Source organism: Dromaius novaehollandiae, chromosome 2, assembly GCF_036370855.1.
Source record: "Dromaius novaehollandiae isolate bDroNov1 chromosome 2, bDroNov1.hap1, whole genome shotgun sequence".
In the NCBI taxonomy this organism is placed as follows: domain Eukaryota; kingdom Metazoa; phylum Chordata; class Aves; order Casuariiformes; family Dromaiidae; genus Dromaius; species Dromaius novaehollandiae.
Window position 1 is genome coordinate 121,555,665 of NC_088099.1, and position 24,525 is coordinate 121,580,189.

The window sequence follows — 24,525 nt, forward strand, 5'->3', positions numbered from 1 at the left end:
CACAGTGAGCTCTACAGCTAGACTGTAACAGTGCCACAGCACAGCCAGAGGCTGCATCATCACCAATAAAATCAGCAGGTGAGTACTCAAATATTAGTGCAAATACTTGAAGGGAGCATGATAAGAATAGTTTAGACAGTTATTGGGTGAGTAATAACATCTTTCACCAAAACTTGGAAGTCCCAGAGTAAAAATAGGAAGGTAGATCCAGCCACATGTAAGACATTGTGTATCCACTTAAGATTGTTTATTCCCAATAGACACCCTCCTCCTCCTCACCCTTCCAGCCACTGAAGCTCATAGAGACCTAGACTATGAGGGACTATTACCAAAAGGAAAAATGAACTGTGAAAATCTGAGATGGGAAAGCTCCTAAGGCCTTATTTTGTGCCAGTAACCTCCCTTGGATACAGTGTTTGCAAGGTAGAAAACATCTATCTATATATATCACTGCCAAATCCCATTTCCAAAAAAGGCCACCAGCATTTCCCCAAGTAAAGGGTCTAGAGACTGGCCATCCTCTTCCTTTCAGTGCATTCCTCTCCAGGGAATTCAAATATATATCACAGGAACAAAATCTGGTTCTGCATTTCTAGAATGGGAATAGACCTGAAACTTAATGAAACAGGATCGGTTCAACATATTTTTTCTTGTAAAAGCACTGAGATGCCCCAAAATGATTTACCTTTTCTTCTGTTCAGTAGACATAATGCTAGGTTTGATAACCATTGCTAGAATTGCAAAGTAGCTGCAGATAAAGCTGTAAGATTGCCTGACCAAGACAAAGATAAATGGATATATTAATACTCAAAATGCACGAGGATTACTCCTAAAGCTGTCAAAAAGAGCTGTGTGTTCATAGAAAATGACATCTACTCCATTTTAACAAAAAATGTGCTGTAGTAGAAATTGAAAGTTTTTCACAAATATGTCTCTTTCCTTATCTCTTAGCATTTGATGTCAATAAAATTAACTTCGTTCAGTGTTTCCCGTATGTTGGGTCCAAATAGCAATAATAATTAGTATTGTTAAAATGTAATTGTGCATGAATTACAGAAGTTGGAAAATCAATGTGTTAAAAATGGCCTTTTGCTTACTTATTATGCATTTATAGTTTAAATACTGCCTCTTATAAAGCTTTCTTTAGTTCGCCATGCACAGCCACATCCTCATTTGTGTGTTCTGCTCTGTGTCTGTTTTTCCCTACTGCTAATTAATATGGAAATAACTTAAAGAACCTCACTGATAATTTTCACACATTACTGAAAAATTACAGTTTGTTACAACACCAAGCTACTGTTACTAATATATGAGATAAATAACAGCCAGGTATGCAGACACTATTGGGATATAGTCCAATCTGAGAGGATTAGCCAAATCTCAGAATTTTCACAGGCATTAGCAGGAACACGAGAAAGAAAGGGGACATGCCCATGAAAAGCTTAGCAAAGAAGAGATACCTCATTTCATAATCTTAAGCCATATGCAGTATAGAAAGCTCCCTGGCTTAGATTTCAGGATTCACCTCTGGTAATCACATTATAATTAAATATATTATGGTTTGAGTGCTGAGGAAACACTGAAACTGCTTCATGCTGAAGAACATCGCCCACAGACTATGTTGCTGCCTACCAACCCTTACCAGCTGCAGAAAGCGGCTACACTAGTGCTGGGGCCTGGACTCCCTCCTGACTGCTTCAATTCTCTCAACAGATTGTATAAATGTGGCGTTTCTGCTGAGTTTGAGCTTCACACTGTTCACAATTAGGCCCTTAATCAGTCTAAATGCAGACATTAAACCTAGGCAGATTGTTGCAAGTCAGTGAAAGGACCGCACAATTGCTGTACTTACTACATCTGCTTTGTTTGCGAATAAATCAGTGTAATAGGTAAATGCATCTCGCAATGATTAATTGCCTAATAGGACTTTGTAATAAAGTTCTGTAATTGTAACACACTCCTTGAAGGATGTGATCTGGCACACACTAAGTTAACAAGGGGCTTGTCTTTAGTTCAGCATAAGGAAGTTCAGGCAGGAGACGACTGCCAGGATCTGTGTTTTATTTATATGATCAGCACAATAATCACACTATCATTAAACTGTCAATCTAGAAATGACCCAAAGAATGATGCAAGCTTTGTTATATAGATAATGTACATTAAGCCAAAGAGCTAGCCACCTGCATGGAACTGAAAGCTTTGAACTCCCAGAAATGTCAATGATCACTTTGCTTTCACCTGGGAACCTGGCTTCCACATTTGTGGCAAACTTTCTGCTATATGCAGCTCATTTTCAGCTCAGCAGTACTGAATGCTAAAAAAGTGCACCTAGTTCTCATTATATTCAAATGCACTTTCTGTACTTTTTCTCTTTATTTACTGCAGTCAGGGCTGCTCAGGTAGAAAAAAAAGCCAAATCAAGCACCAGATCCAAAATTAGCATTTTATTCAGAACGTTGGGGTCAGAGGTGTATCATTTATATTCTGGTACACAATACAGAGGCAAAGCTGTTCTCAGAAGTCTCTCCAGTTTGAAAGCTCCTTCCCCCATCCCTCCCCACCCCCCAAACGTACTGTATATTTACTCGTGCCACCAGTATTAGGCCAGCTTCCCCCCCCCCCCCTTCTTTTTTTGGTACAAATTATGTAAAACTTTTGTGCTAAGAACTTTTCTCCCTCCCCAAACCAAAAAAATAATAAAAATAAAAAAAAATTGAGTACTCTAACTACAGTTCAACAATTGAATCAATGTCACTTGTTTGCAACCTGTTTTGTAAATACTTTATCCATAATGAAAGATATAAACATGCAAAAACCTGAATCCATAGTCCAAATAATACATACACGTGTTCTGAAGTTTATGCACTTCTCCACAGACTATGCCAATAAAACATTATGTACACATACCATTTTTACAGTGAAGTGGGAAAAAAGTACTAGAAATTAAAAAAAGAAAAAAAAAGTGTACATGGATTAAGACCAAAAGGTGTCTAACATTCTAGCATATGAAAAAAAAAAAATCAATTCTGCTACAAACTGGTGATATGAAAACTCCCTTTATTTGCAACCAGCTGCATAAGTTTTAGAATTTTAGTGAAAAAAAATCCCCTAACATCTAAAACTAGAAGTAATGTACATTGTTCAACCTCATGGTCTTCTCTCCCAGATAATAAAATTGTTCCATGAGGGTTTTTTTATTTTTAATCTCCTTATTTTAATAAAAGCAATGTGATGTAACAAAAGCATGTTGAAGCATATTGTGATTTACCTTACTCCTCCCCACCCCAACATATTTTGTCTCTTTAAATGCATCATTTCATAAATCAGTACCATTAAAGCCTTAAACATAAAACTAATTCCGATCTGAAAAAGGTACAAAAAGGCACATAAAATCCCAGTGCTTCTGTACTGTAAAATTCAAGTGTAACTGAGCTCAATATTTTTTTTCCAAACAGCATTGGATCACTGATATTCCACGGAGCCCAAATTGGTTTGCAGCCTATGCCAAAGCCTTCAGCAAGCACTTGTGCTAGTAGACTACAAAGTTAAAGCCTAGCTTCTGTATGCTTTTGGGGAATATCAGTTGAAATGTTTGTACTTGTCCAAAAACAAAGTTCACTTTGAAGTTCAGTCATCACCTCCACCGTACATATCAGCAAGTTTCTTGAAACGTGGGCCCCAGTCATTTAGGTAGTCATAGTCTTGCTCACCACCACTACTTGAGGAGTTAAGAGAGCTCAAAGATCCAGCAGTGGAGCCACTTCCTTCGTAGTCAAAGACTAAGAGGGAGTCATATGGCGGGGCTGTGGGGTCATTATCAGCTGCTTTAAGACCCTGAAAATAAGGAGAGGGAGAAAAAAGATGAAGTTGTGCATTGGAGAGAGAGGCAAAATGTAACTGGAATATCTCAGTGCAATCATGTATCAATCACCACCTGAGGAAACCAAGCTCTTTTCTTCCGCAATTCACTTCAGTTTCAACTAAGACAGCAGGATTCGTGTTTCTGTAATTCCAGCAATAACATATTTCAATTTCTTTTAGAATGGCCATGTTTCCAGCATTAGAGTGCTCAATGCTACGAATGTAACTACACATACAGCTCTAACAAAACCTTAAGAGAACATCATTGCATTGGGAACTATGTTAATAAATACGTATATACAGTTTGAGTTACATAGCTCACAGCCTGAGGCACTAGCAGCACAGGACTGGTTAAACAGACAGATGGGGAAGGAAAAATAGGTATGTTTGCATAGATTTGCTAGAACAGCCAGCTCACACAACCAATAACATATCCACTGACACTGCTGAACTGCAGTCCATCTGTATGCGTCAAAAGCCGTATTTAGGTAGTCCTATAAAATTCATCTAACTGTAGGCTGCTGTGAGAAAAAGATACAATATGCTGTCCTAAGCCTTAAGTGCTTTGTCTTAACCACACACAAGATTCCACCTGCTCTTCAAAAAACAACAAAAAATATATATACTGATTATAAATGTTTTTGTTTCCTTGTTTCAAAGCATTCAAGTTATCAACACACCAATATCAGGTCTTTAGTAATTTTAAATTTCTGCTCTCTACTGCTGAGTAACCCAAATTAATCACCCAAAATTAAAACCAAAACAAATTGAACAAGGAGAAAGTTGGGAAAGAACAACATTTTGCCGAGACAAAAATCTCTTCTCATTTTTTTTCACATTGGTCCAAGCCTAGAGAGTAAGTTTAATTGTAGGATATGAGAAGATTGCTCTGTGAGCACCCATGCTTATCCTGGGAAGAGTTACAAATTGAATATAAAGGGCTGAAGCCTTAAGTTAAAAGCAAAGCAAGCCCTCTTGTGTTTTGGATTTTTTCACCTTGCGTTTTCTTCTATGAGATTAGCAATGCTTTTCCAAGATCTGCCTTTGAATGTTCCATGCTGGCAGCCACTGACCAGGGATAATATGTCTGCCAAAATTCTTTAAGGCTTAGTAAAGAATTTGAATTGCTTACTCTTAGATTAATTTTAACTAGTGCTACATGTGTGGGTTTTTTTTTTTTTTTTTTTTTAATTTAAAGAACAGCTTTCATATACTCCTGATAATTTGAAGGGCTGAGTCTGTCTCCCTGGAAATACTTTAAGGCCCTCTCCCTCCCCGCCTTTTAAAGAAAGGATTGTTTTACTCTCTCAAACATGTGCTGTTAAGTGTAAATGTGATGCAACCGAAATGGACATTCATTTCCCCCACCCTCCCTAACACATATATAGCAAAATCCATTAATTATTGCATATGTGATGTAAACAGTAGAAGAGAAGCTTGATTCTTCATCACATATCTAAAATCATTTATAAGTGTGCAGAATGAATCTAAAATAATTTTGCAACTCAGTGGAGGGAAGGCCCAGCATATTTATCAAATTAATGACCTGAAATCAAGAACATATTTTGGACTTAAAATGATTGTTTCAGGTAGTACAACAACATCAAGCAGATTAATAACAGCCTGCATTAGAAGCATAATTTCTCAATTATCTGATCAGAATAATTGGTGATACTTGTTATTTTCTTCTTTGGAGTTTTCCATCCTGACAGCCAGTATAAGGACAAATGGCTCAAGATTGTTAGAAGGCAAGAGCTCGTGTTGAAGGGTTACCTTGTCCAGCTTCAAAGACTCAAATAATCCTAAGGCCTCCTGCCCATTTCTGCTGCTGAAGCAGAAATGCAATTCTGCTTCTCAGGCAGCAACTAGTCTTACAATATTTACATCTTCTCTTTCAGTCTGACCCCTGAAGCGTTCTTGGGGTGACAGACTCCCATGCCCTAGAACGCAGGCAGCAGGGATGGAGAATAAATGCCACTTGAGCATAAAGAGTGCTGAGGAATGAATCCTCAGCAGGAATGAATCCTCAGCATTAGTGCGTAGAAGTCACCTACAAAGATGGCTTGGAGAAGAAATGCTATTTCCCTGCACTTCTTACAGCAAATCCAGCCTAGAAACTGCCAGCCAACCATAGGATACTAATTTATTAAAAATCACTGAACAAAACATTTTCCCACATCACTGTAGAAATTCTGATACGTATCAGCCACTTATGGCATGAAGGTAGGCAGCCTCTTGCCATTTTTTTTTCCCCAAGGAACAAGTTGGATTTTTGTAATTTGGTGCTGGCAGTATGGTCACATTGGAAAATAAAACCGGTTGTGTGTTGCTGAGTTTATAATATAGCACCTCACTGACAAATTCATTGTTTCAAAGACTGTGCTTACTGCATAACCCATTTCCTTCAGAAAACATAGTGAGTGGCCATGTTATGGAGGTACTGACTCAGCTCGATATTGATGTTTGCACCTAACCAATTGGTTAAAAATTCCTCAGATTCACAGAATAATGACTGAACTTAGTCTCCAATTCTAACATTAATTCTTCAAAAGACAACCAAATTTTCTGCCATATGTATTTGACGGGCTACAATCTATGATACGACAATGAAAATATTAGAAAATTTTCACTTCCTACTGCTAAACACATTCCCTGAACCTAGCCAGTGCGGTGCTCTGTTGTTTGGCTCTACAGCTCGTCTAAAGGTGGAACTGCTCCATGTTAGCTCTGGCAGGGAAACCTGCTAGGAGGCTCCCTTTGGTTTACGTTGCCACTTTTCAGCTTACTGTGCCACCCCTTTTGGTGAGTGGCATCACAACCTGCTGTACTGGCACAACCAAAAAGGCAATAAATGGCTGCCAAGAACAGCTTATACTGATTTTGCTCAAAGGTGAGCCTGAGACCTAGGACAGACTGAGGAGCAATCTCGTTTTTTCTCCCCCTTCCTCTTCTACATGTCTCAGTTCCTTTCACCAACGAGGAGATAAGGTGGAGGAAAAGGAGAGACCACAGTGCCTTGACTGAAGAATGACAATTAATTTTAAGTTATACTTGTCCAGTATGTGTAGCCTTCTCAATGTACTTGTTTCAAATCAAGGGAAAAACAAAGGAAATCAAGGAAAGCAAAAACCACAAAATCCCGAACTAACATGAAACATTACAGAATCAGTCATCTAATGCTTTTACTTTCATTAATCCTACTACTTAATCAAATCCAACAGACTCTTGATGAGGAGGAAAGGAAGAACAGAGCCCTACAGGGAAATATGAAAGATTGTATCAATCTAAAAATTGTTTTTTATTTGACAAGAGAAAACAGAAAACATTAAGGGACCTTATTCTGCTTAGAGGTGCATTGTATCAATAACCACTTATTAAGAAAGAATTGAGGGTCCTCAATGTCCTCATGGGATGAGACCTTTAGTTTGTAATTTAAATTTAATTTACCTCAGGCTATGTCCTCTATTGATTAGAAATATATTCTTAGCCACAAGCTCTCCACCACAATATAATTTGTTTCAGATTTCTAGGGACAGCATAGGCAGCTCTTGAAAACTGGCTTAACAAAGCTACTTCAGACAGGCACAATTTATACTGTCCTGCAAATCCTGATATTCTAAGTGTTAATTATGCTCTATACTCTGTAGGTTATGTTTAAAAAGCTCAAATGGAAAACAATGTCTTCAGAGGATTCTTAATAACACATGACTGACTTCACTGACTTGTTTGTACACTGGACTGGAAGAAAAGGAGTTTTTTTTCCCCCTCACCCGTAAAATTAGAGATTCATCTATCCATTGAAAAAGACAAAACAAGAAAGTCCCTGAGGTCATTTTGCTTATGCCTGCAAAACATATTTTGATTACAAGGCAATGCTGGAACCTTCTTATTTCAGAAAGTTCATAGCTTGGTATGTGTTATCTTAACTTTATAAACGTTACAAAAATAGTTGAAGGTTTTATCATACTTGTAACTTGTTTTTCAACTGACAAGTCATTAAAACAGTACAAAACACTCGTACTTATGTATGCCTCGTTGAGTTAGGTAGATTTAATACTGCTGATGACAACTAGAAAAAATATACCACAAGAAACAACTTGTTGCCAAAGGGAAGGAAACAAAATGACCCACTAGGTCTCCTTCATTTTTTGTTTCTATGGCTCTGTAATAAAAGCATGAGGAAAAAGATATCCTATACTTTTTCAGATGATGGTAGGTAAACTCTCCAAAATTTGAAATGAATGACCTATAGTTGTCTTTTTTTTTTTTTTTTTCTCCATCTTATCTAAAGTTGAGGTAATTCAGAAGCCAATCTGCATGGCCCTGCATGCACGTCTGAGGTGCTGGTAGGCACTTAACAGACCAGATTAACTCCTGCACATGGGCCAGCATCCCAAAAGACCAGACTGATCAGGATCACAGGAAACAAGGCCAAACTCCAAAAGATCAACTGATCTCCAGAAACAGTGTTGTATCTTTTGAAACTGATGGGGTAAATACACAGATTTTGAAATCTAGGTACCAACAACTCCAAGGGAGCCTCCTTGTCCAGCTAGTGACCAGGTGCGTTTTGCAGATGGACTGGAGTTAGAGCTGCTTAAGAAAAATGTTATGGTGTGATCAGTAGTTACAGTGGAAGAAAGTTCTTTGTCTAACTATGTTGAATATGGATGCAAAGTAGGGAATAATAACTTTGCTCTTTCTTATCTCACTATCTTGTTTCCACAGCTCAACACATCTTTTATATGAATTGTCCTAAGAAACATCTGGTACTTTGCCAAGGTTTTACCAGATTTTTTTTTCCATTTACTCCAAGTAAAACTGAGAGGAATTTACCAATTTGGGTGTACTATTTCCAGGATTTCTTACAATGAACTGTAGGTGGAATGCTCTGAAGGGAGTTTGAAAAACTGTACAGCATGAATGTTTATTCTCTAGACACAGATCATTTGGAAACTTAATTAGTAATAATAAGTAATAAGTACTACAGAGAGAGTCAGATTGTTTTTTGTTTCAAATAATTTTTTCTAGAATCACATTTGCCATGGGAAATGTCAACATAAAACACAAACTAAGATGATAAACTGTTTTGGAGAAACAAAATCTCCAATTTGCTCAGACTTATGGCACAACAGAGAGAGCATGAACAATCCTTGGCCTCTTTTGACTGCTGGAAAGAAGGCTAGGTGAAATGCTCCATATTAGAAAGACACGTTCTTGTGGAATCCTAAAAAAGCGATGCCTGCTAAGGGGGGATGGAGAGGGGAGCTAAATTATAATGCTTGAAACATGGTTATCTATCTCATATAGTTTCTTTCAATCAGAGGATACAATTAACTTTGAGTTAACTTGCAGAACAAGAAAATTGCCATGTTTTCTGTGATTTCATGTATGTATTTCCAAGATTAATCTTATTTTGGAGTTATTGGCACTATTTACACCATTTTACTGTGTAACAGTAGCTGGAGGGAGCTTTAGTGGAGGGCAAGGTTAAGCATAAAGGAAGGTATTGATCTAATACGACAGAGAGCAGTAAGAAAATGACTCCCTGCTTGTCTGTACTGTGATATAAACATACTGGATTAAATCAAAACAGCACCCACTTTTTCTACAGCCCAGTCTGTACACACTGATGTTATACTCTCCAGGAGTATATAACATATCGAAATAGTATTGCAAGACTGGCTTTCTGAGCAATTTATAAATTACAGGAGGCTGGACAAACTCTAGCCCCTTTCTGGCTTTTCAGGAGAATTACACTCAGTCCTTGACATGGCTGTGTAGAGAACATGTTATAATCCTTCTGTGAGGAAGAGAGAAATCAGAGTAGTGAGAAGCAATTGAAGGAGTATGAGATACTTCCCCACTGCTTGGCAAGTGGGCAGTGTCTGGTAACACCTATGCGAGAACAGGATGAAAAACTCCGTGACTGTCTGGAGCAAGATGAGGAAAGAGCACAAACAAATTCTTGTGCGTGTACTGTCTTGGCCAGCAACGTGAGCTTTTTATTCTTCCATGGCTCCATTATTTACCAGAAGCAGATTATGGCTTTCTGAAGTGTTATTTAGAAATGTAAGCCATGTAAAAATTCTCTTTGTCAAGACATTTCTTTCTAATCCATCTCTTTCTCAAATCTGCAAACTCTTAAAATACATCGCCTAATGGGAATATTACATATGCTTTCTGTTTGTCATCTCCCTGTAGGTTCTTTAAAATTGCATCATCATATACCTTATTAGGAGCACAATCAATTTTCTGCAGCTTGCTAACACAAGAGACACTTAAGTATATTAGCCTGATTTTTCTTTAAGGCAGACAAGAAAAAACAAATATTCACAAAAACATTTCTACAATACTCATTCAGCTCTAAATGCCAAGAAAGATTAGAGAATAGAGAGATTAGAGAAAATTAGAGAATATAATGAACTACTACTATTCATCTACAGAATATAGTTCATATTTCTTTTAGATTGCAAATTATTATTATTTGTTTTCTTATAAATAGCAAGCACAACAAACACACGGCACTGTGGTATCTTAAATTCCACAAAACCAATGATTTTAAACTCATCTGTGATAGAAATAATGAAATGAATATTAGTAGAGGAGTATTTCTTTCAGAACTGTAAATTATCTGGTATAATCTGAATCTTACATTTATCTTTATTAGTTTGGAAGAATCAAAAGATAATGCAAAGACATCTAAAGCTCTTAGACAAAACCAGTATTAAAAGCACTTACATAACATTTAATTTAGCTGCCCTCCCTGCTCACTAATCGTATTTGATGGAATCCTTTCGGTCTTACTGAAGGTACTGAATTTCCACTATTATCTGGATTCAAAGGGTAATGTATGAGGAAAATGAAAATGAACTTCTTCCATTATTAAATTACTCTGAATTAATAAATGATTTTAGGCTAAACTATAATTTTGTTAGTCTATTTATTACTAGGAACCCATGGCATAATCCCGCTTGGAGATACTGTGGTTACAGCTGATAACACATTATGAATGTAATTAATACAAATGTACAGAAGTTAATTGATATATCTTCCCTTTCTGTTTGAATGAGTTAATTAAATGTCTGCACTTTAAAAGAACATATTTACTCCTATCTAGCAAGACAATTTTAATTGTTTAAGAAAGTTTTAAAAAGTTATTATGTTCAAACATAACAGCTATTCATGCAGAGTACAATTAGCAACAAAAAAAAGCTTATCACATCTTACAAGGAAATTCTTTTCCTCTCCTTTACCTCATTAATGAAGTCCCCAATGTCTCCAGGATGAGGAGCAGCTGATCTGACTGGATACTGAGGTTCTGCATGGATTGGCCTTTCATCAAGTCTCCTGACTCCAACAGGTTTGATGGCATCTGGTTCTACAGTGTCAGGCTGCTGGAGCTGGCTCAAGTCATAATCCTGCAAAATATGAAACAAAGACAGTGTGTTAGGAAATTTTTAAACAACGTTTGTCAGGGGAAACATGGGGAGGAAAAGGAGGAGACGCAGAAGGCATCATTTGATCAGAAGTCCTACTTTGAGAATTGTAACACTTGTTGAGAATAAAGGCTAAAAAATTACTACTTACATACCAACAGGATGTTGTTTGATTTATACTGAGTCTACCTTTTTGATTCTATTCCATCAGATTTGAAGAGCTTCTTATATATTTTCCATTGAGAAGTAAGGATTAGAGTAGCACTATTAAGAGACTAAACCCTGCCTAGTAATGATGATTTACTGCTTAGAGTGAAGATGCCAAATCCAACTTTTATTTTTCTAAGTAAATAAATACTAGACACACTCATTCTGAGAAATAAGCAAGTGCACTGCTCTGCAGTGTTTTATAACACCTTCGAAGGATGAGTTTAGGACTCCTTGCTGATTTTGTGTGGCTTCCATAATACGAAAGCCAAAAGGGAAAAAACGTCATGAGAAGTACAAAGCTTCTCAGATTTGGCCTTAATTCTAAGCACTTTTTAAAGATTACTTGTGGATCTGTTTATTAAGTACTTGACACCGCCATTTCAAACTTTGGCAGACTGACGAAGCTAACATAGCACTATGAATTCCAATAAGCAATATGTACATATATACATTTTTTTAACTAGATGAATGTTTATGCATTTAAGATATATATGTCTGCATACTATTTGCGCAGTGTGATGCATTTCAGCATTGCCATTCACCTCACTATTGCGATGACTAAAAGGTAGTCATGCTGTAGGATCCCTTTGCACTATGCACTGGTAAAAACACAGAATAAAAAAGAACGTGCTTAAAACCTTAAACTAAAATGAATCCATGAGCTACCAGTAGGCTGGGGCTCGTGCCTTCTCTATTATATGCCTGATATCCTGCCCCATGAGTAATCCAAGCAATTGAGGAGCATCCTAAATAAGCTCTCAAATCTGTGAGCATCCTCCCATACCACACAAGCATAGGATAGTGGGGGATTAGGGAGGCTGTACAGTAGACTAACTGTCAAAACAGCCTCCTTGCCAGGAATATCCCCAAAAGGATTATTTTTTCTTTCCAGGAATAAAAATTCAATATATTTACCTTCTGACAAACACCAAGCCATGTATTGCTACCACATTATCATGCTTTACATGTGCCTGGATACACTTCAAGGAAGGGTATGTAAGGAGTAAAACTGTGTGAAATATGCTCTTAGAAACAATAATTAAAAAAATCTCTTATTATTAGTCTCAGTCTCTATTTTTCAACAGTTTTGTTTTGGTAAAATTCTTATTTATAATCTCAACATGCTGGAAGCTCTCTGTACAGAGAGTTATGTTTTTCAATGGTTCCTAAATAGCTCCCAAGGAAGGAATGCAAGCATTTAATCTCTGCTGTCATTTCATGGGATGTAGGTCATTTTGAGAATATTACTTAGTGTGAGCCCCAAAACAGACTAATGAAAAGTCTCTCACTTTCCAGCAAGAGAAGAGGTCTGCTGACAAAGAGGGTATGCTACTGGGAGAATTGTAACTGATTATCAAATGCATTACACCTTCTCATTTGTTACTCAGGTCCTCTGCTGACTGCACACAAACATGTAGTCCGAAAAGCGGAACAGCTCCGCTGAGCTCTGAGAACGCAGTCTCATATGTTTTAATTAGATTGCAAGTTCCTTGGGGCAGGGCTGGAACTTCTACCCTTCTGTTCTTACTGCACCAAACAGAATACTAACAGATCTCCATGAAGCTGCACAAATGGAAGAAAAGTAAACAAAATGGAGCTTGTTATCCATTCCTTTTTATTTAGTAAAATAAAAACAATTCAGATGTACACTATCAGAATAGATAATCCTATCAAATAGAAGAGAATGTACTTCGTAGAATATATAGATATGTAACGTAAAAATACTTTTCATAAAACTCTGATCTAACCCAAAAGATAAAGGTGGAAAACACCAGCAAAGAGAAATGAAAAAATATTCCTTTTTTTTCCCTAAATAGTAAGCATTTTTATATGGCGGAATTAAAACAGGTAAGTTTAAATGCAAATATTAAAACCACAAGAGCTTATCTGTTCATTTCATTTTTATAACGATAAAATGTTTTTTCTATCCACTCCCACTCAGCCAGCTCTTTTTTTAATTAGCAGTCACACAGAAATGTAACATTAAACAAGTTAGACAGTCTAATATCTGCACATTTAAGGACCTTCTCTTGTGCGTATGCATTGTTCTAGAACATCTCTAGGCTCTATAGCTACAAATACAACTCCCTTCTGCAAGGCAACAGCAGGGCAGAATGCACCCTTACGTGGACTCCCACTTTTGGTTTCTTCTCTAGGGTAATTTATGACACTGCCTTCCAGTCTTCTATCAGAGGAAATCTATTTTACAGGTCTATTAGTGTCTGGACAGGAAGAGAAGATCCATTGTGCTTATTACCACAGACTTTCAGTTCTCATTAAAATCAATACCAACTGTACACCAGTCAGGTATGGCAAGTCATCCACCATCTCCCCAAACTAGCTTAATGACATACAAACATAGTATCATGCAAGGTCTCCAGCTGTTTCAACTCTGAAGTCAACTCTATTCAATTATTATAAAGTAAAAGAATGAAAAATGTTTTAAAGAGCCAGAGCTTAAGTTGTCTAGGACTGCTGAAATTCCAGCTCTTTGTTCAATGTTGCTTTCACAGCTAGACAAATGGAAAAATGTTTCCTGTATTATCTAAAGCTCCTGAACATAACTTTAAGTTTAGTCTCTAGCAGAGTTTGTTAACATAGCTGCAGACATGACAACTTAATGGAAAACTGTGGCACATCAGAGAGAGAACAAAACATGCTGGAATAGGTTGGGGCAGCCAGTTTGGAGTAAAAATAACCACCCAGAATGTTCTCCTTAATTCCAGCAGCACAAGGCAGCAATGTTTTTTTTGAGCCCCCTTCTTCTTCCGTATAGTCTGTTCATCATTTGAATCTGCTGAGGGGCTAATGAGGAAAAGGCTAGGTCCTACTTTGGGGACATACTTGAGCAAAGGCTGAAAGAATCCAACCTGTATGGCTGCCAACTCCATCAGAGGCATTTATTTCCTTATTTTTGCTGTTTAGCCCTAACTCCAGTAAATCCTTTTTCCCTCCATTCAGTTTGGATTTGAGCAAGCCCAGTCTGGGGGTTTGAGGTCCGTTCCCCTCCCCCCTCCCCCCCCCCCCAAACATCATCCTGTCCCTCATCTCAGCTCATCCAGAAGAGCCTAATATTGGTTCTCCCACTGGAAGGTAGTTAAAACAAGTATTAGTTTGTTCCCTTTCTGACTCTGACAGTTCTGCATCTGTGTTGTACTCATCTCAGCAAACTCAGGTCTTTAGAAATCAGACATTTACAATAATCTGTTCATCTAAGTCTACACAGTCAACAGCAAGACAGAAGCTTTCCATTCTAGCATATGGGTTTAAGCAAAGCAAGCTGAATGACCCCTTGTCTTTCCCCTTGTTTATAAGGGGAACTGATATAATTGGCTGAGATTAGACAGCTACCTTTTTGATTTCTGGTGGTAAATGAGATGAAATCTACCTTAATGTGTACTATAACTCTCAGTATACTCTTTTGATATAACCACCTGCACTTCTGTCTCTTTGGTTAGCATCTTAGACATCACTGTTTACTGTTACTGAAAAAAAAACCTGTATGGAAGCAGAAAAACTCCTGGGTTTGATTTGCTTTTGTTTTAAGAAAGGAAATAAAGTCAGGATATTATACTGGAAGTTGCATCTTGTGAAATTGGACAATTTTAAAAGAAAAGAAAAAAAGGCGGGGTGAGGGGTAAAGCATGCTGATCACAGTGACCTTATTAGCTATTCACTTAGTGCTGGACAGCTTCAAGCAAAGACTGACACCATTACTAGCTCTTGCCTCACTTTCCTGAAATGAGATCCAACAGAGACAGTACTAAATGTCAACCAGCTAGCCAAGTCCTAGAAGTGAATCACCTTACCAGGTAAGCAGGCAAAAGGGTTCAAGTATTTCTTTATGATTCTCTACACAGTATCTGGAAGCACAGTCCAAGTATCTCAACTTGGATAGAAGGAATGGCCAGAATAGAATAGGCCATTTTATATTCCCCGGTAAGAACTGATTCTCAGTGCAAAAAGATAATGCAGCCTTCACAATCTCTTCCATTAAACAAATTCCTCTAGTGAGAGAAAGGCATCTCTCCATTTAACAGCCAGTCAGAGGGTTGTGATCAGTGGCATGAAGTCCAGCTGGAGGCCAGTTACTAGTAGAGTACCCAGCGGTTGATACTGTTTAATAATCTCACTAATGACCTGGTGATGGGAGACAGGGCATCCTCAGCAAATGTGTAGATGATACAAAACTAAGAGGAGTGGTCAATACACCAGATGGAGTGCCATCATTCAGGGGGACCTCAGCAGCTTGGAGAAAGGAAGGGAGGAACCTCATGAAATTCAACGAAGGGAAGTGCAAAGTCCTGCACCTGGGGAGGAATAACCCTATGCACCAGTACAGGCTGAGGGCTTGTTGGTTGGGAAGTAGCTTTTCAGAAAAGGACCTGGGGGTCCTGGTTCACAACAAGTTGAACATAAGCCAACAATGTGTCCCTGCAGCAAAGGTGGCCAACAGTGTCCCTGGTTACATTAGGAAGACTGTTGCCAACAGGTTGAGGGACGGTCACTTCCTCTCTAGTCAGCACTGGTAAGACCACATCTGCAGTGCTATGTCTGGTTCTGGGCTTCCCGGTACAAGGGAGATATTGACATACTGGCACAAGTCTGGCAAAGAGCTATGCAGATGATAAAGATCTTGAACCATCTGTCATATGAGAAGAAGCTGAGGGAACTGGGATTGTTTAGCATAGAGAAGGGAAGGCTGAGGGGGGTGGATCTTATCAAAGTGTATAAATGCCTGATGGGAGACAGTAAAGAAAGCGAAGTCGGACTCTTCTCAGGGGTATCCAGTGAATGGCCAAGTAGCAACAGGCACAAATTGAAATGTAAGAAATTCCATTCAAAGTGAGCATGGTCAAACACTGGAAAGGGTTGCCAAGAGAGGTTGTGGAGTCTCCAGCCTTCCAGATACTCAAAACCTGACTGGACAATGTCCTGAGCAACCTGCTGTAGGTGATCCTGCTTTGAACAGGAGGGTTGGACTAGATGATCTTCAGAGGTCCCTTCCAACCTCAACTATTCTGTTGTTCTAACAGTCACTAGAAGTGGTTGATGAACCCAGCTCCAAAATGGGACAAATTACAGGCCAAGAATGGGTGGGCACAGAGTGAAAGAAGGGACCTGAAAAAGTTTGTAAGTCTTTGGAATGGAGACACTTCCTTCCCTGTTCCCATCACACCACGCACCTACAGAAGAAACTGAGTGAGCTCAAGCTACTCATCTCTAATAAAGGCAATAAAAGGCACTGCACTGTTTCCATATTGGAGCTCCAGGGATGGTCCTACACATAATCTTTGTACTGCCTAAGACAACAAAGATTCTCCTCTAACAGGAGAGTCTATCATGCCTAAGTCTGTAACTCAACCCACTAAGAATGTAGATGAACTAAAACACTGGTGTATTTCTGATCCCATGCAGCCATATTTATTCAAACAAATTTGTATACCAGGTTTTCCCCTGGGCAAGAAGCAAAATCATACCTCTGATATGAACCAAGTTTGATCAGGCTTCTCTATTCTCCACACACACACTTTTTTCAAGTGTTGACATACTGTGAAGGATGGAATACAAAGGCTTTCATGTATGTCCCTGTATTATGTCATACTATCATTGATAGGTTGTCCTCTGCTGTTGCCCCTTCTGAACAGGACAGATGCAATGTCATCATTCTATTCTGGATTAGCTGTTCTGGTTGTGTTTGAATTTTAGAAGATTTACTGAAGTTCTTGGCAAAAAATTAACAAACCAAAAAAATTACACTAACTGGACCTACTTTATATGAATGCGTACTGTAACATTATAAAGCAGAACTGTAAACAGATTCAAACAACAACTTACCAAAACTGTGAATTTCTATGCATAGACAGGACTGACTTTTCCAGAGAGAAACCTCTGAAAATATTAGAAATTCTAAAACTTGTAACAACAATTCCACACGATCCATGCGAGTTCAATCTAAATTGAGTAAACTATATCTAAGTGCTGACTTAATTTCCCTAGTAGCCATTTTCATGTATAATTTCCATAAAGTAGCAATCTCCCACAGTTCTAGATTCCTATAATATTTACTTTTTAAAATTTCATTTAAATCAAGCTTCTCACTACTAGGAAATTCTCTCTAACACAGTGAGAGCAATGCATACTAGTACACGTAACATGCCTGACCCATTCATTAACGCTTTATGAATCCAACTTCTCTGTTATCTCAAAGCTATCAGTGCATTTCCTGGCCATCATTAGACTGTTTTATTCACTTTCAGGGATGACTTGTTTTTAATCCTTATACAGAACTAAAGCCTTACATGCAAGAATATAGACCCAGATATATGACTAATATAGCAAGATCACTACACCTTTTTCTTATTTTCAAGGCATTTGACCTTTGTGAAGATACATGAACATTCAGACCTATCCCAATGGAAGAAATAATCAGTTTAATTGTCACTGGATCACTTAATTGGACTGGGAGAGCTGTAACTGGCATGCACCAGACAAAAATAGCTGCAGTGGTCTAAGTGCACGTAAAGGAGCCATGGCAGAAGTTTGTTTTTCACCTATCCATTTTATAGGATGGTACGTTAGCATAACCCAATTTCATTATGGGGTTAAGAGGATACAGCAGACTGTGACATGAAGCACCTATGGAGAAAACACATGTTCTGCTTTGCCCTTGTGTTACAAACAGAATTATTGTCTACTCTAATAGAGTAGGTGGAGATGTGGTGGAGAAGCAAGGGAGGAAATATTTTAAACATACATAGCTGACTCTGCCAGAGACCATCTGTCGAGGTCCTTTAAAAACAAAAAGAAAAGGAAGTGAAAACCAATCCTGCTACATCTTACCCTTTTATCTCCCAAATTACCAAACCTTTCCCTAAAATACTGCAAAAATTTTGCACATAAAATATTGCCCTAGTTCTGCAAAATGGTCCAAACCCTCTAAATCTTACATCTGCTGAAATAATGAGACTCCAAAAAAAGCCAAGCACAGAAGACTGACTAGATCTAGGCTGCAGGTGGGAGGCTAGTTAAAATGCTTGTGCCAGCAGCTGCTCTTTACTTGCTGTTCACTTTTCTGTTACTTTCTGCCATATTGCTTTTCTTATTTGTTTTTTATTACAGATACATCTGGAGCACTACAAGTTAATCATTTTTAAGATAACCAAGAATTCAGCTTACCTTTTTCAATAATAAAAAAGGTGAAAGTTAAACTCCAGCTGCAGATGAAGCACAAAAATGGGCAAAGGTTCTAGACAGCATAAAATAAAATACAAAATAGTTCTGTAATGGAATTATGGAAACATTACTTTTCCTATGATGAGATAAAGATTCACCAAGGAATGACAATAATTCCTCCGCAGGAGCACTGCATGAGTCACTCATTCGAAAAAAAATAATGTCTTAGTAAGCAAACACAACCCCCAAAATAACTTCCTTCTAATGATAATATTGTAGATGCCTAGGGATATCATAAGAACAGTTATTTCATTCATTATCGTTAAAATCTCTTAGCATAAAGTATGTTCCAATATGAATGCAATGCAAAATAAAGGTTAAAAAGGGAGACTAAATGATCTCAATAACACTCAGATAGGGTGGTGAAAATAAACATAATCATATGGATTTATAATGTTGATAGAATAGATTATAAACATGAGAATATTTCTTATAGAGGCTATAAAAAAAATCTGCCACGCAAGACCAATGTAATCTTAAGATGCAGGCATCGAGACAGGTTTGACACTAAAAAAAAAAGAAAAAAACCCACAAAAATTCCACCTCAACAGATCTCTGAATTTTTTTTTCCCAGAGGATTTCTCACTTTTTTTTTAATCACACAAAAATGCTGGAACAAAGCTTTTTTTTTTTTAATAAATAAATGAGCCTGATTACTCAGGAATACATCAAATGTATACATGCAATTCCTGTTTAGAATTTAGATACATTCACACACAAAAATAGCCCATTATATTTTTAACATTATCACCATCATCTTTAAAATAAATGCTACATTCTCTATATAAACTTGTAATAAAAAAATGCCAAAAAGCAAGCTGTTGAGTAATGTCTGAATAGACTGTAAGAAAAGTGATTTAGGAAGGAACATGCAGAGTTCTTAGGAAGAAAAATACTTTGAATAACAGCAAAATCATTGTGTTGGAAACTCTTGTGCTGAAGAAGGTGGAGGCCTAAATTAAAATACAAGTTCAAAATCAAGATCTGTGATAGGTTCAAGGCATACCATGTACACTGTTTACTTCAACAGGGCCACTTGCATGATCAAGTGCTACTAAAATTCAGAAAACACTACAGAATTGGGCTCAAAGGAGATGTGAGGATCATCTTTTGTAATTTACTAAAGGAAAGGTATACAAAGGCAATTAAATGGAAGAAATGTATCACAGTCACCAGGTCAACATTTGCTGCTAGTATCCCTGTTGAGCACCCGCTGCCTCAATGTAAATCACATCAATGGCCCAAGATAGATGTTCAAACAAATCAGTGATGCTTCGGGGCTGTGACTGCTCTATGCTTCAGCGATGCTGCAGACATGTGCTAAGTGCCTGAACACTCGACCAACGTATGGTTCTGATGGTTAGAACTGACTGCAGTTTTACAAATTGAACGTATGTCATGTTGGGGAGAATATCAGTCATTTGCCCCTTATACCTACCCTGTTTGCTAACAACCACAGCCTGCAGATGATGTGGTCTGTTAATAATGAAAGATCGTCACTGCCAACTTCAGAACTAGGAACAACCATTTCAGCATACAGCAGACAGTAATGCTTCCCGCCTCCGCCACCCCCAGCAAAATTGCTGGGTCAAACATTCAGGTGGAATAATTAAAAAACACAACAAAAACACAGCCCCACTGGCTTCAGGTGAATGATGATGACTCAAAGCCACTCATGGCCCACTGCCTGCACTCAGGTAGCCAAATTGTTACAACTGGAAAATATTAAAGACGAAATCCTGAGAATAAATCGCACAGACTTTCTATCCAGGAGTATCTCTTCCCTCTCCTGCCCCCCACTATCCACCCAGGATATCACCTCTTGTCCAGCAATGCCTTTCAGCGACAGAACAGTGATCTTTCCAGACAGCGGGAAAAAATATTTCTGCCTTGAACGATACAGGTGCTGTACAGCTTTCAGAGCCAGTTTTACTGTCTACATTTCCAGAAAATGTAAGTTCAGGTGAAAAAAAAATCCAGAGCATTTCCTGTGTCGACAACGCTGTTCAGTGGGGAGCAGGTTAACATCAGTTATGACAAACAGCTCTAGAGCTCTTCTGGCTGAGGAAATTAAAAGCATTTTTCTCAACTGCTATAGAGATCACATAACCCTCAGTACATCATTCCAACTCAAAACGTGCATTGCCTCTGCAGCCTGTCAGGCTAGGGAAAGAGGACAAATCATTTAAGAACCTCTTTTTTCTTTACAAGCATTCACTCTATCACAGTGAACAAAGTATCACTTATCTGAGAGCTGAGAAGGCCTCAGATGGGATTAACAGCAGTCTCCAACACAGAATCAACTCCTCTTTTATGACAAATATCATAATTTCTTAGAAATGCTAGCCTAAGGAAAAAAAAAAAAAAACACACAGGCATTCCACCTTTTTGCTGACAGTTGCTATGACTCAGAGGAACTAGCCTGAATATGGAACTAATCAAATTTGTTACTGGAGACTTTACTTTGATTTCCTGTAGAAAGAGTTTGAGAGGAAGATAGCAAACATGCTTTAGGAGTTTCTCAGTCTGCCATGACAGGTAAGAAACCCAAATGCATAGCTTCTAAATAAAGAAAACCCCCAAATGAAAACAGAAGTCTAAAAGTAGTTTTGTTCAGGATACAAACCATCATAAATTATATCACGTACCTTCAAGCCCTGCCAACCATATTCCTCATGTCACCTAAACATTTGGTATAAACAATTGAAAGATGAGGTCACACTAGATAAACCTTTAAGTATTGATTCAGAAAGCATTTGATTTTAAAGATGCCTAAATAATTTGCTTATTATAAATAAGTAATTTTCAAAGCCATGCATTATGAAAACATCTGAAGCTGTTAAAATATGCTGCATTTTCACCTAAATTCAGCTGAAGCTTTGAGCATTCCTTTCTATTTTTGCTGCACGAGATGCATGGTTTGTTGGGTGGTTCTGTGTTGTGGAGTCACCTTATGCACTGTCTCCCACTGAAGTTGCTTGTTCAGTCAGTCCTGATGTTTTTTGGGAGAGAGTACCAGAGAACATTAACAGGGACATTAAGAATTCTCTCTGCCATTTGCTGACAACTTGTGGAAGCAAGGTTGACGTGGAATAATTTTTCCTGACTTTAATAGAACGGTGGCGGTTTTGCCCTACGAGGCCTTATTCTAAAAACATTTTTACTGGCAGTCTCATACGCTTTTTTGGGAACACTAGAGAGGAAAGACCCCTTACTTTAACTTTGTCAAACAGACAAAGACCTTGATGGCCACGGCCCATTGTCTGGAATGGTCTGTTCGCAGCTTTGCTTGTGCAGTGTTTTGCTAAGCCACAGTTTGCAAAGATGTGATCACTACTTGTAGGGAAATTCTTGAAACATTTCAAATGCTTAGCATTCCAAGTTCTTAAAACTCACATAAAATGTCTGCGAAAAATAAGACAAAAATCAAAATAAAATCCTTTCTCTTTCCATGGGGCTGGAGGACAATGATATTAAACAAGTGAACCTAGGAAATATTATCAACTAATTAAGCACAGACAGAAATCCAGATTTTACAAGGCAAAAATGTGAAACCAATATAAACAAAGTAAAAACACCTTCCTAAAAATAAAGACCAAGTGTATTCCCATCATCCATTTTAGACAGCTAATTTAAGTGCATAAGTGAAAAGCCTGTGCTCTCTTTTCAGATGTTTTGGTGAGGCAAAAATTCCTAACTTTGAACCTGTGGGAAAACCTACTCCTCTCTTTTTACCTACACAGTGGTCTAAAAAGCTTGTTATAGAAAGGGTTATAAAAGCTTGCTACTTTTTGTGCAAGTTTTTCTTCTTCTCTTCCTGTGATGTTTGTTACATTTTGGGTGTATAAAGTTCCTTTAGACCATCAGACACTAATGCGTTCTGCTTAATGGCTCACGACAGGGACCAGTGTAGCTGAACTACATGGCCGGCAGCGGTAATCTGCGACAATAGCCTCAAAGTTTCTGTCTTGAGGAAGTGGGCAGAGGAGTCATGGCTAAAAGTCGCTTAATTTTCTAAAAAGAAGTCCTCAAACCTCCCTGTTTCTAGGTGCTTCCTGGGCTCACTGGGAGAGGAAATGACCCTCATTCCCCGTTTCTTACCATTTTACTGCTACCCCACCCGTTGACAGCTCCTCCTTTCATTGCATGCACCTGTAGCTGGCAAAACACTGCATTTATGGATAGTTTACATCCTGTTAAACGTTACTGCATGCACACAATGTTGCCTCTTGCTGCACTTCCCTGGCTATAAAACTCCTGAAGACACCACATTCACCGGAGATGAGCACAAATGCAAGATGGATACATGGCAGGTTCCAGCACCATTTCTAAACTGTTAAGTATTTTAGTCTTCCCTGTGGAACTGTTACAATACATAAGGTTTCTGCTCTGCAGCACAACCTCTCTCAATGCTATTTTAGCATCACCTATGACCTTCTCAAAGAACAGCATATACTATATACCCTTTACTGACTCTGTCCTGAGGACTGTGTGGACTAAAATTAAAAACCCAAACCATGTGAAAAATGATAAATAGCTCCTGCAAAGAATTCTAGGTGGACAAGAGCTGGGAATATGTGAACTGGAAAATTAGTTGTCGGTTTCTTGATGTTTTTAAGCTTGTAATTCATCTGTGTGATAACAGATGCACAGACTGGATGCAATTTTTGTACTCAAAACTATCTGTATATAAACAACTTGGACACATACAAACTCAAGGGGCTGCCTTCAGTTTAATCAGCAACATAAGTGATTTTCCAAAATTGCATAAGCTGAAGTTTCCTTTGCAAATTGCTTAAAAAGAAAGTCATGCAGAAAAGCCAGGAACTATGAACAATATCTGGGGAAATGCATGAAACATGGAAATTGCTAAGGTGAACACAAATTTCAGACAGACAAACAAAAGAACAGAGAGAAGCTATAAATGCCTGTACCAGTGAAGAGAGACACTTTTCAGATAGCTGAAGTGCTAGATGACTGTGACTGAGGATGTGTGGAAGAATTATACTGAATTTTTCAAGGCTTTTTACTGGAAAATTTCTTAGGCTCTATTATATGCACTGTTCACTTTTGTAATTATTACACTTACTTCTACCACTAATAACATCCATAAATCTACGTTTGTCATGCTCATAAAGCACTTACTAAATCTCCTCTGAAGGAAAGAAATCACACCGCTTGGAAACTAACTTAGAAAGAAAGGAAAAATGAAGCTATTCTTAGTATATACGCTTCACTCCCAGTCCTCTGAAATATGAGCAACGGTTCATTCAGGGGTGATATGAGAGTAAATGTATATGGCACCTGACTGGAAAGGTATCTGAATAAACACAGATGTGCCCAGACAGCTACTTGAAACAAAAAACTTTCCAAACTGAAATCCCAGCAGTCACCAATTTGTCAATAGCCAACACTACCAAACATCTAGAAAATCACTCACCCACCACTAAAAAAGGGTCACAGTTTGAGTAGAATGTATGAGCCATGTTGCACTAGGGATTCTGTACAACAGTATCTTGGACAAGGAGTGAAAAACGTTTACAGACTGAAATGACAGTGGATTTTATTTTACATTTAAATATAACTACCTGTGTTGGAATATGGCCAGAATGCCATGACTGTTTTAACGTCTGTAAGTGGGCAAGATACTAGTTTTACATCTCATCCAAAAGGCAGGCAATTGATGCCTCTAGAACTGCAAAAATGACATGGGAAAGCAATATGGTCTTTTAAGTTTTTAAAATTTTACTTAGCAGCTGTAGTATTTGATGCAAAAACT

The 24,525-nt window shown here is 38.0% G+C and overlaps 1 protein-coding gene across 5 annotated transcripts in view; it reads right to left on the minus strand.

Moving 5' to 3' along the window:
- Positions 1-2,429: 2,429 nt before the first annotated feature.
- Positions 2,430-24,525, minus strand: part of CDH2 (cadherin 2) — a 124,489-nt gene continuing 102,393 nt past the window's right edge. For all 5 annotated transcript variants that reach the window (XM_064507349.1, XM_064507353.1, XM_064507352.1 and 2 more), the window contains exons 15-16: positions 11,118-11,282; positions 2,430-3,834 (exon numbers count right to left, since the gene is read on the minus strand). In XM_064507349.1, coding sequence (XP_064363419.1) covers positions 3,628-3,834; positions 11,118-11,282 — 372 coding nt within the window. In that variant the 3' untranslated portion in view covers positions 2,430-3,627. The remainder of the gene's footprint in view (positions 3,835-11,117; positions 11,283-24,525) is intronic.